The 11,794-nt window shown below is 45.4% G+C and overlaps 1 protein-coding gene across 1 annotated transcript in view; it reads right to left on the bottom strand.

The window, feature by feature from the left end:
• CRIM1 (cysteine rich transmembrane BMP regulator 1) overlaps window positions 1-11,794 on the bottom strand; it is a 108,876-nt gene that overhangs the window by 15,324 nt on the left and 81,758 nt on the right. Inside the window, exon 8 of the mRNA XM_034657293.1 lies at window positions 10,371-10,661. Within this exon, the coding sequence (XP_034513184.1) occupies window positions 10,371-10,661 (291 nt within the window). The remainder of the gene's footprint in view (window positions 1-10,370; window positions 10,662-11,794) is intronic.

Below are 11,794 nucleotides of genomic sequence, written 5' to 3' on the forward strand. Positions count from 1 at the left end.
TAACGCCGGGATCACGCCCTGAGCCGAAGGCAGACGCTTAACCGCTGTGCCACCCAGGCGCCCCCAAAGGTGCTTTAAAACAAAGCCACATGTAAGACCACTGAATTCTCATGCGAAACAAATGGAGGATTCTTGGTTTTCGGAAAGCTCTGACTGATCCTTTCCAGGAGGCTGCTATGCGGCCCAGATTCATTCATTAGAGTTTGCTTAATGAGGCTTTATACAAATATTTCCGCTTTTGACTAAATTTTACCTGAAAGGCAAAGATCTAAACAGAGGCCTGAAACCATCGAGTCACTTGGGCTGATTGATGGATTTCGGGGTCCCCTGGATCTCACACACTCTTTTTGCTCCTGGTTATGCTACCGCCTTCCATGGCACAGTTGGGTTAATTTGAGAAAGCTGTCCGAGAGTTTTAGAAACGATCTGGTGTACTGCAGGGAGACATGGTGGCCGTTCTGTACAATTTGAGGTTCTAAATAATAAAGTCACTGTAGTCTTCTGTGGGAAGGACCACAGTCTGGCTGGAAGTACACAGAAAAGCACTTTCAGCACTCTGGCTGAAGAAGGATGCAGAAATGGAGACACGGGAACATCCAACTAAAAGTGGTCTATGCGGTTTATATTTGGCTATAGAGTGGGCTGTGCCATCTGACTGTTCTATTTATCCCTCCAACTGGTTTGTTTACACTGACGATGACATTATTTTTATTCATTGATGCCTAATAATAGGAGTTCCCACTTGCTGAACGCCTACCACGTACCAGCTACTGGGCTAAGTGATTTATAGAAGTCCGTTCCACTCGATCTCCACAGCCCAGTGGGACTGGGTATTACCCCAATTCCACAGGAAACCAAGGCATGGGGAGAGTATGTGACTTGCCCCAGACACACGGCTAGGAAGGGGCAAGGCGAGGATGGGAACCAATGTGGGTGTGGACCACAGTCCCCGCACACCTTCAAGCCCCTGTACCCAGGCCGGGTAACCTCAGGGACGGCCATGTCCTAGTGCCGCACAAATGAATATGGTGATTACTAACTCTAAAACTGGGCACTTAGAATTCTTGCCCTTTGCATTTGTTGGGGCTTAAGGTCTTCGTCGTGAAAGGTAATTTACCCTTCAACTGACCGCATCATACGTCTGGCACAGTCCTATGAAGGAACACAGAAAATGAAGTGGTTATTGAGGACTCATGGTCTTTCTTAGGCAAATCTCTCTTAAACATTTCTCTCGGAAGAAGGGGATTAGAGGAGAATGTTCCAAGAAAAACATGAGGTAGGACACTAATATAATAAGGTTTGTTTTTAGGACAAACACATCAGGAGTTATATATCCAAACAAATGTGATCCCCTCCTAAGCAGTCACTGTAGAGGGCTGTAAATGTAGCCCAACGATACTGCCCTTGCTTCACACGGCTTTGGAATTCTCCTTTTGCAGCGGCATCCAGAGCCAAATTTTGACCCATGCAATGAAAATAGTTACTATTTTATGGCCACTCCTTGGTTTAGATCAGCTCTGGTATTTGGTTTCCTCAGCTCTGGCCTCTCTCATCCATCAGACCAGGCTTGAAATGACTTTTGGCCTCCTTCAGAAACAAAGTCCCTGCTGTAGGATGGAGGTCTGATTCTGTGGCCGTCACCGACGCCATGCTGGGAGCCCAGAGCCCTTGTGCGCGGTGGCTCCTTCTGTGGGGCTAACTCAGGGAGCACAGAGATGCATCTTATCTTCTTTGGACTCAAATACAAGCAAGGATATATGGCATCATGTAGGCCTAGAATTAAAGTACGCCATGCCTTTCAGTGGTGGAATTTGGAGAACTCAGTGTTTGTGTTTTCGTTTTCCCTGATTCTGGAGAGGCATAAGTGCGAGGCCCTGAAATGTGAACTCCTTTCAAGCTGACTTTTCCAACGGTTCAAACTTTGCCACCTTACTTCTAGAGAGGAAGCCTTAAGAGGCTGTTAAAGTTGAACTTTGCTTTTACTCTTGAGTTCTACTAATTATACCATAAAGCGAATTAAAAGCTGGGGAAGCCCTAGAATCCACAGCTGTGGTGTTTCTTCCTCTATAAAGATCCAACTCAGTGTTTCGGAATCACTGACGTGGTAGCTCAGGCCTTGCTCTGAATCGGACCACGATGAGGGGTGCACATTAGCCTCTGAAAAGGAAGCATCTCCAGACATCCCCCCCTCCTCCGTGGAAGGATGTGAAAACAAAGATCCCCCTGAGCTGATGCCATCGCTGGACTCCTCAAATGCTGCCAGGAGACCACTTTCCTGGAGAGGTGCTCTGGGCGCTAAACCTGGCTGCGGTGGTCCCGGAGTCAGAGCGGTGGTGTGGGAGTCACTTCCTGGGAGGAAGGTGGGCAGCTTTAGAAACGGCATCGGTTCTTTCAAAGCTCCAGTGTCTATTTAGAGTCCTGAAAAGTATTCTACTCTGCGATCCCAGGGGCCAAGAGACTAAATGCAGCTCTTATTCTCGGAATAAGTCCGACCGCGACATAACCCACCGCGGTAGTGAAGAGGGGTGCTGGTCCCTCCCACGCGTCCCTGTGACAGCTCGGTGCTGAACACTGGAGACGTTCCTGGATGGGAGGATCTCCCCGGCTCTGCAGGACTCCAGGGCCAGGCGCATGTGCTCAAGGTTGTGCAAAGCTGTGCCAACTGCAGGCTCTGACAACAACGTTCTGCTTCGATTTGGTTTCCTAACTTTGAGGTCGAGGGGCTGACAGAAGCATTAGTGAGCGATCACCGAGGCAGGTGTGGGAAGGTATGAGGTACACTGTGGGTGACGGGATTCAGAAACGGGGGTGAAAAAGGCGGCCAAGAATCACCACTGAAGTGGCTGACTCTGGGAAGTGTAGGGAAAGTACCTTTAAAAATTTTCCCTTAAAACTTTAACACTGCTGTGCAGTGATCTCTAACTGCCGCAGAGGAATAAAATGCTACTATTCTATTTTATCGTCTTTTAAGGGATAAAATACTCAAACCCCTGGCCTGTGATCTCATCCTCACTTCCGCATCCCAAAGTTGGGCACAAACTCTACGTCTGGAGAAGAAATCGAATATGTGTGCCTCCTGTTTGAGAAACCAGCTTTACTTCTGTTTATATAAACAGGAGACAAACAGAAACCACAATGAAGAAGGAATCCGAGCAAATAACTCGCAGGTCACCAAGAGGCGCACAGATTCGGAGGCACAGATGAAGACTGATTTCAACAGCTGGCCCACCGGACCTTTCCTGACTGGAGAAGAATGGAAACGCAGAACTCAACTGAAGTCTTGCTGAGATCGGATGCAGGTGGCATAGACAATTTCAATGAGGCACAGGTCTAATACACAGTGATTCTGTCAGCACACGATTAAAGGTTTTTGGCTAAAAATGCAAAAAGTATTAACTCAAAACCTGAGTCCCTTATAACTTCTAGCTTCTAATAAATAAAACATCTGCTCTTAATTCATTTTTATAAAAAGAGAAAACCAAGACAAGTACCACCATGTAGGCCAACCCCTACATCTATATAATGTCTCAAATACTTTGAAAGCAGATCTGACCACCATTTTAAGACCTTTCTGGGAAGTCCATTTGTGCTTTCTTTTCTTCTATTTCTTGGAGTGGGAGTCTAGGTGTACTTTAGTAAAGGCCAAAAGAAACTTTCAGGTTTCTTCAACATACTGGAAAAAATAGGTAATAAAGTTACTTAAAAAAATTATAAACTTTCCCGAGGTCTATGAACAGAAATCTCACCAAACTGGTAACCATGAGGACTTCTGGCTGATTCTGACTGCATGCAAAGAGGACAGAATTTCTCAGTGATAGGACTTAATCAGTGCACTACTGTCTGTTATGGGCTGACGGTATGGGCTGACGGAAGCATTTCATGGATGGAAGTTCAGGGAAATATTCCATTTTCAACTTCAACTGACGTCCCATCTCTTATAAGGCCGACAATCCTTCATGGAGATTATACCCGGAAACCATTTTGGAAATACATAATGTCGTCTAAAAGGCAGGCAGGAACAATGAAAGATGAAGGTGGCCTAACTACGGAAAACAGCATACTTCCTTTAGGACATAAGGGAAGCCATCTATGTGAAAGAGTACAGAATCCTGTTAAGAAAGCCTTGACGTGGAAACCACTGGACTTCACAGAGAAGGCTCCTGTCATCACAGCCTGTGTGGGGTCAGGAGTCCCCCTCCCCAGGATCTGCTGACTGACGTCAGGTCTAATTACACGCCCTCACCAGAAATGTCACCCTCCTGTAGAGAACCCAAAACCATTAGAGATTAAAGAATTCAAAATCCAGGATGGTCTCCTGGACAGAAATAAGAGTCATGTGCTCATGAATCTCTGGAAACAGCAATGTCAGCCTCCCTTCTGTGCAAGAGACCTCTTTCACACCAGACTGTGTGCTGGAGCCCAGGTAAGGACGCCACTCAGAGGTTCACTGGGATTTCTGTTTCCACTGCTATGGCCTGGAAAGGACACAGAGGTGCGAAGAGAAAGCAGCACATGGGGTGAGCAGGTCGAGGTGCTTCCCAGAGTGCAGGGTAAGACCTAAACAAGCTGAAATCAAACACCATTTATTTCTGTCGGGACAACCTGAGACCTATTCCAAAGTTAGTACAGGGCATGACAACCACAGTGTTTGTAGTCTTCCACCCTTTAAACAGCACACAGACAAGCATCCCCCTCCCCCTCCCTTCCACTTAAATCACTTCAGCGCTTTCTGGGACCACCTGGATTGCAGTGTTGGGACCGCAGGAACCCAGAGCCCTGACGAATGTTCAGGAAGCATACTGGGGCTCTTCCTGATGACAGTGTGCCCTGATGACAGACGCCACGTGTTCTGTAGGAATCATGGTGGATCACGCACTGTAAGTTCACGGACTCCTCAAATGGGCCTAGCCTCTCAAAGTAAACAAAAACTAAAAGAGCTCCATTCTCTCTCCCATGGCAACGTCCAGAGGCAGGACAGGTCAGTGAAGCGCTGAGGTTTGTGGGCCGGGCGCTGCCCCAGCCCCGCTGCACTACAGGGCCTTAGAAAGAATGCCGCGTCCACCTGGTCACGATATGGTGACTAAAGCAGTGGGGGGGCTGTGTAAGCTAAGGGTGTGCAGGACGGGGTACACCACGGAGGCACGACTGAAATATTCCTGTCCTTCAATAGCTCCTCATTGGGATGCTATATCCAGGCCTTTCTCATGCAGCGAGGTAGGTGCTATATTTAAAGTGCGATACCAGAATCCATTTGGCCCGCTCCCCAGATCAGCTGCACCCCGTGTTGGAAGAGCTGTCACTGAACCGAGACGAGCGTGCACACTGTGTTGACCAAGCACATTCACTGTGTGCATTATGTCACTTCATTTTGAGGCATTAACGAAGCAGAGAACAATATTATTGTCCCCATGTCAGAGATGGGGAAACTGAGCGAGGGTTAGATCCTATCACTGAGACATAAAGCTAGTATGTGCCAGAGCGAGGATCATAAGCTTCGCTTCCAAAGTAGGTTCTCTTTCCAATACACAGAAGTGTTTAAGGAAACACACTGGAGAAACAGCTGTGAAAAATGTTGCAATGGAGATGCCAGTCTCATCACATTATGGCTTAAAAATGTACAACCTTTAATTCTATGGGTTGTATGTCTTCGAGATTCGGAATTAAATATTTGCTATGTTTGATTCCTGGGCTGAGTTAAATACTCAATGATCAACAGATGTTCCAAAGAGATACTATTTATATTTGTAATCTCTAAGAAAAGATACCTAAACAAATTAGCATAATCACAGACATACATCCAAACAAAAACGAATGGTGTACAACAGACTGACTTGACAGAAATTGTTGATGCTGCCCTATTAAGGACATATATATTGTTAATCATTTTCTAGCTGAAGATCACAATAGAGAGGAAACAGAATTGTACCATCACAACCGATGGAGTGCGCCAAGCCAGCCTGACTCCACATGAAAGCTCTAACTCGAATATGAAGATATATATAATAAATACAAAAAACAGCTAACCCCTCATCAGAAAGATGTGTGATCAGGTGCCTCCCATAACAGAACTCATTTTCACAGACCCTTGAAGATACGGGATACTTAAAGACACTTAAAAGATACTGAACTTAGAGACATGTAATGAGAGTATCTGAATTTTGTTCACATCACACATATTTTATAACTTGTATATATACTTTCATAGCATATACATTACGTAAGTTTCATAACCTATCCTTTCATATCTCTCATATATACACACACACAAACAACTGATTAGCATCCAACAAGAACTGACCTTTGACAAAAGCTTAAGTGAGAAAGATGCACTGGCTCAGAGATTTCCAGCCAACAAACAGGACTTTAAATATCTGACCTCAAATATTTTCTGAAATAACACACGGCTACAAAGAAATAAATACTTGCCAAATCCCAAGTTTCAAAACAATATTCTAAGACTGAGGAACAGGACTTGGCCGGCACAGGAGGTGCTTACTCAGGACCAGTCCTGTTCTATTAGCCTGGCCTGACCAACGGGCACACCTGAGCATCTCCATTTCCAACATCAACAGCAGGTAGGATGCAGCAGCAGTGTGGGCCTGAGGACCCCACAAGCTCAATTAAGAAAGGTCTTTATGATCAATGTAATGCTCTTTCTTTATACTTGTCCAGGAATGACTAAGCCCCTAGACACGATGAGGGGTCCACCAGGATGCTGATGGGGATGCCCCTCAGAGAAGCTGCTAGAGTCTGGTCCTCGGCAGAAGCATCATCAACACAGACATCAGAGCAAGGGGGATGTGGTCAGGGCCAGCATCCCCATAGGCACTTACTAGGTAAGGGTTGCTGGCTGAATTGTTTACTGTCATCTAGGAGCGATGGAATAAAGACCTCACCAAGATCATTTTTGCTCCAGAAGGTTCTAGAAAGGCATGTAGGATGTAGTCAGTGATAAGGCCGTGATGCTACCTTGCATGGTGAAGTGTGTCACCCTGAAGGCACCTGCTGTTTACAAGGAACCACATACCCAATCTGCCATCGCACATTAGAATTCCCACCAGACCTTTTACCTTCACCTGATTTACGTGCTCAAGTCATCTGATTCTTGCTCCCCATCCTTTACGCCATCATTACAGTCAAAAAGCCTATGAAAATAACACCTAAATTTGTATTTGCATAGAAAACTGGAATATAAAAAATTAGGGAATCAGAAAGTGTTCCATTAAAATGACTGGGTAATTACTACTTAGTTTCTTTCTAGTACAAGGATGAATTCCCAAATGAGGGGTATTATAAGTAATGAGACAAAGCTGTTCACTTTTCAAAATTAATCATCAATCCTATTAATTATGTCTGTATTACACATTCTATTAAATTAGCACACATAATATGAGGCCTTCACACATCAAAAGAAAAGCATTATCACTGCACATTAGTGACTTGATACTTCAGCTGAAAGGAACACAAATATTCATAATTACACCACTTTTCGTAGGATCACCACTTTTCCATTCTCTTACGGTAAGAAAAAAGGATACTTCACAAGGTGAAAGAAGCATACTTTTGTTTAGGGGTTTTATCACTAAAAAAAGAAGTCAGATTAAAGGCTGGCTTGAGGTTTTTAGAAATCCGTATTTGAGAGATCTAATTAGGGAGAATATCCATTCAGGGACCCACAGCCATGGTGAAGTCAGCACTGCAGGCTGGCGTGAGGCACGTATGATCCTGGAACAGACGTTCTAGGTTGAGGAGGAGCTGGTTTCAAACCAAGAGCCTAAAACAGGAGACAATGCAAGCACTGGTCCCCCGGGCCTCCTGGAGAAATCACCGGGTGCTTTAGGACATGCAAAGTGATGGCCTGTTTCTTTGCTAGGTGATTTCTGCACGGTGACGCAGGCTTTGCCACTGAGGCACAGCCAGTAACTGTCTGCAGCGTGTGTGGGTGCTGCCTGGGCTTGGAGCCTTCACAGGGCGCCCAGGCTGACGGGAAGCTGATAAGAGAATAAGCTTGCAGAGGCCAAGGGAGCTAACTGGAGAGTCCGATAGGGAATCCTCGTGTCACAGTCACAGACTGAACTTGACTTCGTATGCTTGGGCATGAGAGGGAGAAAGGATGAGGCCAATCTAACCAGGCTACTTGCAAAATATGTAGGATGTATACTGAAGGGGCTCGGCAACTCTTTCAGTAATAAAACAGCACGTATGAAGCACTGAGACGGAGGAGTAACAGCTTACAGCATCACTCATCAAACGTTAAGTCTCCCCAGTATGTTACCCTGAAGATAAGCCTTAGATTTATATGATACAATTACACCTGCATCATTGTGTGTGTGTATGGGGGGGGGGGCAACGAAAACATAATTTCCGCTATACTAGTATGAGATTATACGAACCAAAACAGTGAAACTGCTTGCAAACTAACTTCAAATCAAAATAAAAAATTTGGACCAAATTGGTATTTTTCTCTCCACACTAAAGAGAATGTATAGTCTAAATCATGAAGGAATTGGAATGGGAAATAGAAAGGCCAAAAAAACCAACCAACCAAAACCCCAAAACAACAACATACAAGATGACACAGAATACAGACTTGCAGGTTTCTTTCCATGAGTTCAAATTTGTTAAATTGTTTTGAAAAAGAAGTGATTTACTATTTAATCATATGGAAACAAACTTACTAGATGAATAATTCACTAGTTACAAATTTACCGATTAAGTAGCAAAACACAAGAACTTTTTCTATCTAAACAAAATAATCTGCTGCACAGAAGTTCTGGTATTTAAATATGGTAGTCCTGGCTGTCCATGCCTCCTCCCCACCAATCCCCTGGCCTGAAATAGTGGCCAGTTGATACTTGTGTTTATGTCTCACCAAAGGCAGTGACCTTTTCTTGTATAAACACTGTCAGCTCTTTGAAAAGCTAAGCAGCACCCAGCTGCATGTACGCCTTGATACATTTTTTGGGCTCCAATTAGGAGCTAAGAAGCTTATGGGTATTACAGCAGAACCCAAGGTGTTGGTCACCAAGAGGTAGGGCAGCTCTATGGCCTGATCTGCCTGGGACAGTCCTGGTCTAGAGCTATTGTCCCATCCTGATGAATAGCCCCCATTTCTTTCTCAAAAGCATCATGGCTTGAAGAATAAATTCCATAGGTGGTCACTCTATCAAAAGAATTCAGCTTTTAAACATAACATTTAAATACTCTCTGGCCATTACATTGAGAAAAATCTAAGCTCTGTAAAATTCCTGAGAGCAGAAACTGTGTTTTTAGAACATCTTTGCATCTCTTATATACCAACATGCAGAATAAGACTCAGAGGAAGTGGTTTCCTGTCTAGTGGCCAGAGGTCGAGCAGTCAAGAAGGAGCTGTCTTGATAAGCTTGAGTTATGGCCAACATGTACCTGAGCGCCATTCATCAGTTCATCTATAGGAACTGCTAGACAGCACTGTGGCCAGAAGATCTCTTCCCTTCCTCAAGTATCACCCCAAATATGCATAATTACTTGTATCTAAAAAGCATGCAAAAAACTCCATCAGTAAGTGCATGATACCTGCAATCAATATAGCTGGCCGCATTTTTTACCTGCTACTCTGATGGGTTGCTACTGGATTGAGACGTATCATTGTCTTTCACTTGACTTCATGAGCTTTACTCAACACAGAAGCAATAAGAGAGAGTGAGAGCCCTGGGAGCGGGGACTGTGCCTTAATGAGAGCGGCCAGCTGTCCGAGCCTCGCCTTCTGGACTCCAGAGCAGCATCTGGCTTATGTCCCTAGAACCAGCTTCAGTAGAGTCGGCAGGGGCAAACATATGGACGTCTTCTGTTGACAGGCTACATCCCCATGCGTCACAAGAAGGAGAGGCCTCTGTCGGTTTCTCGGGCCTCACTTTGTGTCCCTAGGCCCTTGACATGGACAACTAACTGCGGGGCTTAAATGGATCAGTGGAGTGTCAGCAGACGAGAGGAATAACCGGGACATTAAATCAGCATTTCGTATTTACTGGATTTCAAGGCAGCAGCAAGCTTCATGCGCTCAGTGTACCTTAGTCTGTGTCTGAATATGGACAAAAGGCCCCTGTAAATAACAGGGTGGAGAAAGAGTGTTCGATACTGAAAATGCTGAAACAGCAAAGAAGCCCAAGAGAAGAGGACTGCGCTGGAACATCGCGGCACTCTGAGAGAGCCTTTCCTCATTCCTCAGCGGCTGACTCTCGGGAACACATCTTTTGCATTGCGCTCCTGCCTCATACTGCTCCTTCGGGTCCGTGGGGCAGGTTACAAACATGAACCCATTTATGCAAATGGCTGTCAATGTAGATTCAATGGCCACCGGTAGAAACAAAGGATTTTTTTCTTGGTCTTACCTATGCAGTAGGGACAACACTGGCCTTTTCTCAAAACAGGTCTCTCACAGGACACGGACGGGCATGACTCCGAGTAGCAGCTAATGACACTGTCCATGCACACGCAGCTGGTGCACACGTCAGGCTTCCAGGACTCGGCAGCCAGGAAGATGTCCCCTTCATCGTTTTTGCAGTAACTCGGCACGCTCTCGTTATGGGATGAGGAAGGCTGAGGAGGTTCATCTGGAAAAATGAACATAAGGTCAGCAGGGAACAGGAGATGCCACCAGCCACCCAACTCGCCACGCAGTGAGTTTCACTCCGTCTTAGGAAGAGTGCACTCAGTCCCTGGGGCTCTATGTGCCTCCTGTAAGAATGACTCAGAAACAAAACAGCAAGTCTGATTCGTGCAGGGTCTTACATTTTAAAAGCAAAACCATAAAGACCACAAAAGACTTGTTAGAGATTCTGTTAAGTAGTTCGTACAACATTCACTCTACTCTTCCTCTGTAGCTTCACAAAATCCTGGGTTTTTTTGGAGGGTTGAGTGGGTGGATGAGGATTTGGATCAGGATAGGTGTAGGTCAAACAAGGCAGTCCTGTGCCCTGCTTTTCCAGGTGGCCACGTCACCGGGTTGTGGCTAAATGAGGGGGTTCCTGGGAAAGCTTCTACTTTCTTAATAGAAGGGCAGACGTGGTGCTCCTCCCACACTCTTCCTGCCTTGAATCTGAGTGTTTTGCCTGCAGCTGTAATATCTTTATCATACGTGTGGGAGAAGGACCTCGATATCTCTAAGACACCGAATCAATGCTGATAAACATCTGCCTCCAAACTTCTTGTAATGTATGGAAAAGAAACTTCTCTCTGTTTAAAAACTGTCGCTGGGTTTTCTCTCACTTGAACCTATGTGCCGTCCTAACCAATCAATACCCGAATAGACTTTCACTGTACCTATTGAAACACCTATGTGCAGGCCTAACCAATCAATATCCAATCAGTATCCAAACAGACTTTCACCTCACCTACCGAAACACCTATGTGCAGTCCTAACCAATCAGTATCTAATCAATGTCCAAACACACTTTCCTTACAGCTCCTGAAACACCTATGTGTCCCATCCCGATGTTCAGGCATTCGCGTTAATGGCTGAAAGATGATGGGAAATCTACTCATAAGGATGTACCCACACAGAAATCATCTGCAGGTCATCTGTGTCTTTGCTATTTAAAGACTTTGACCAGAGGGCTCCCAGATATAGTTACGACTTGAAACAGAAAGGAGTGTTACCAGAAAACCCAGAGATCCCTTTGGGTTTTGGCATCCGCTGAAATTACATAAAAAGCTGCACCCTTGGGGCGCCTGGGTAGCGCAGGCGTTAAGCGTCTGCCTTCAGCTCAGGGCGTGATCCCGGCGTTATGGGATCGAGCCCCACATCAGGCTCCTC

The sequence above is a fragment of the Ailuropoda melanoleuca genome, chromosome 4, assembly GCF_002007445.2.
Source record: "Ailuropoda melanoleuca isolate Jingjing chromosome 4, ASM200744v2, whole genome shotgun sequence".
Lineage (NCBI taxonomy): Eukaryota > Metazoa > Chordata > Mammalia > Carnivora > Ursidae > Ailuropoda > Ailuropoda melanoleuca.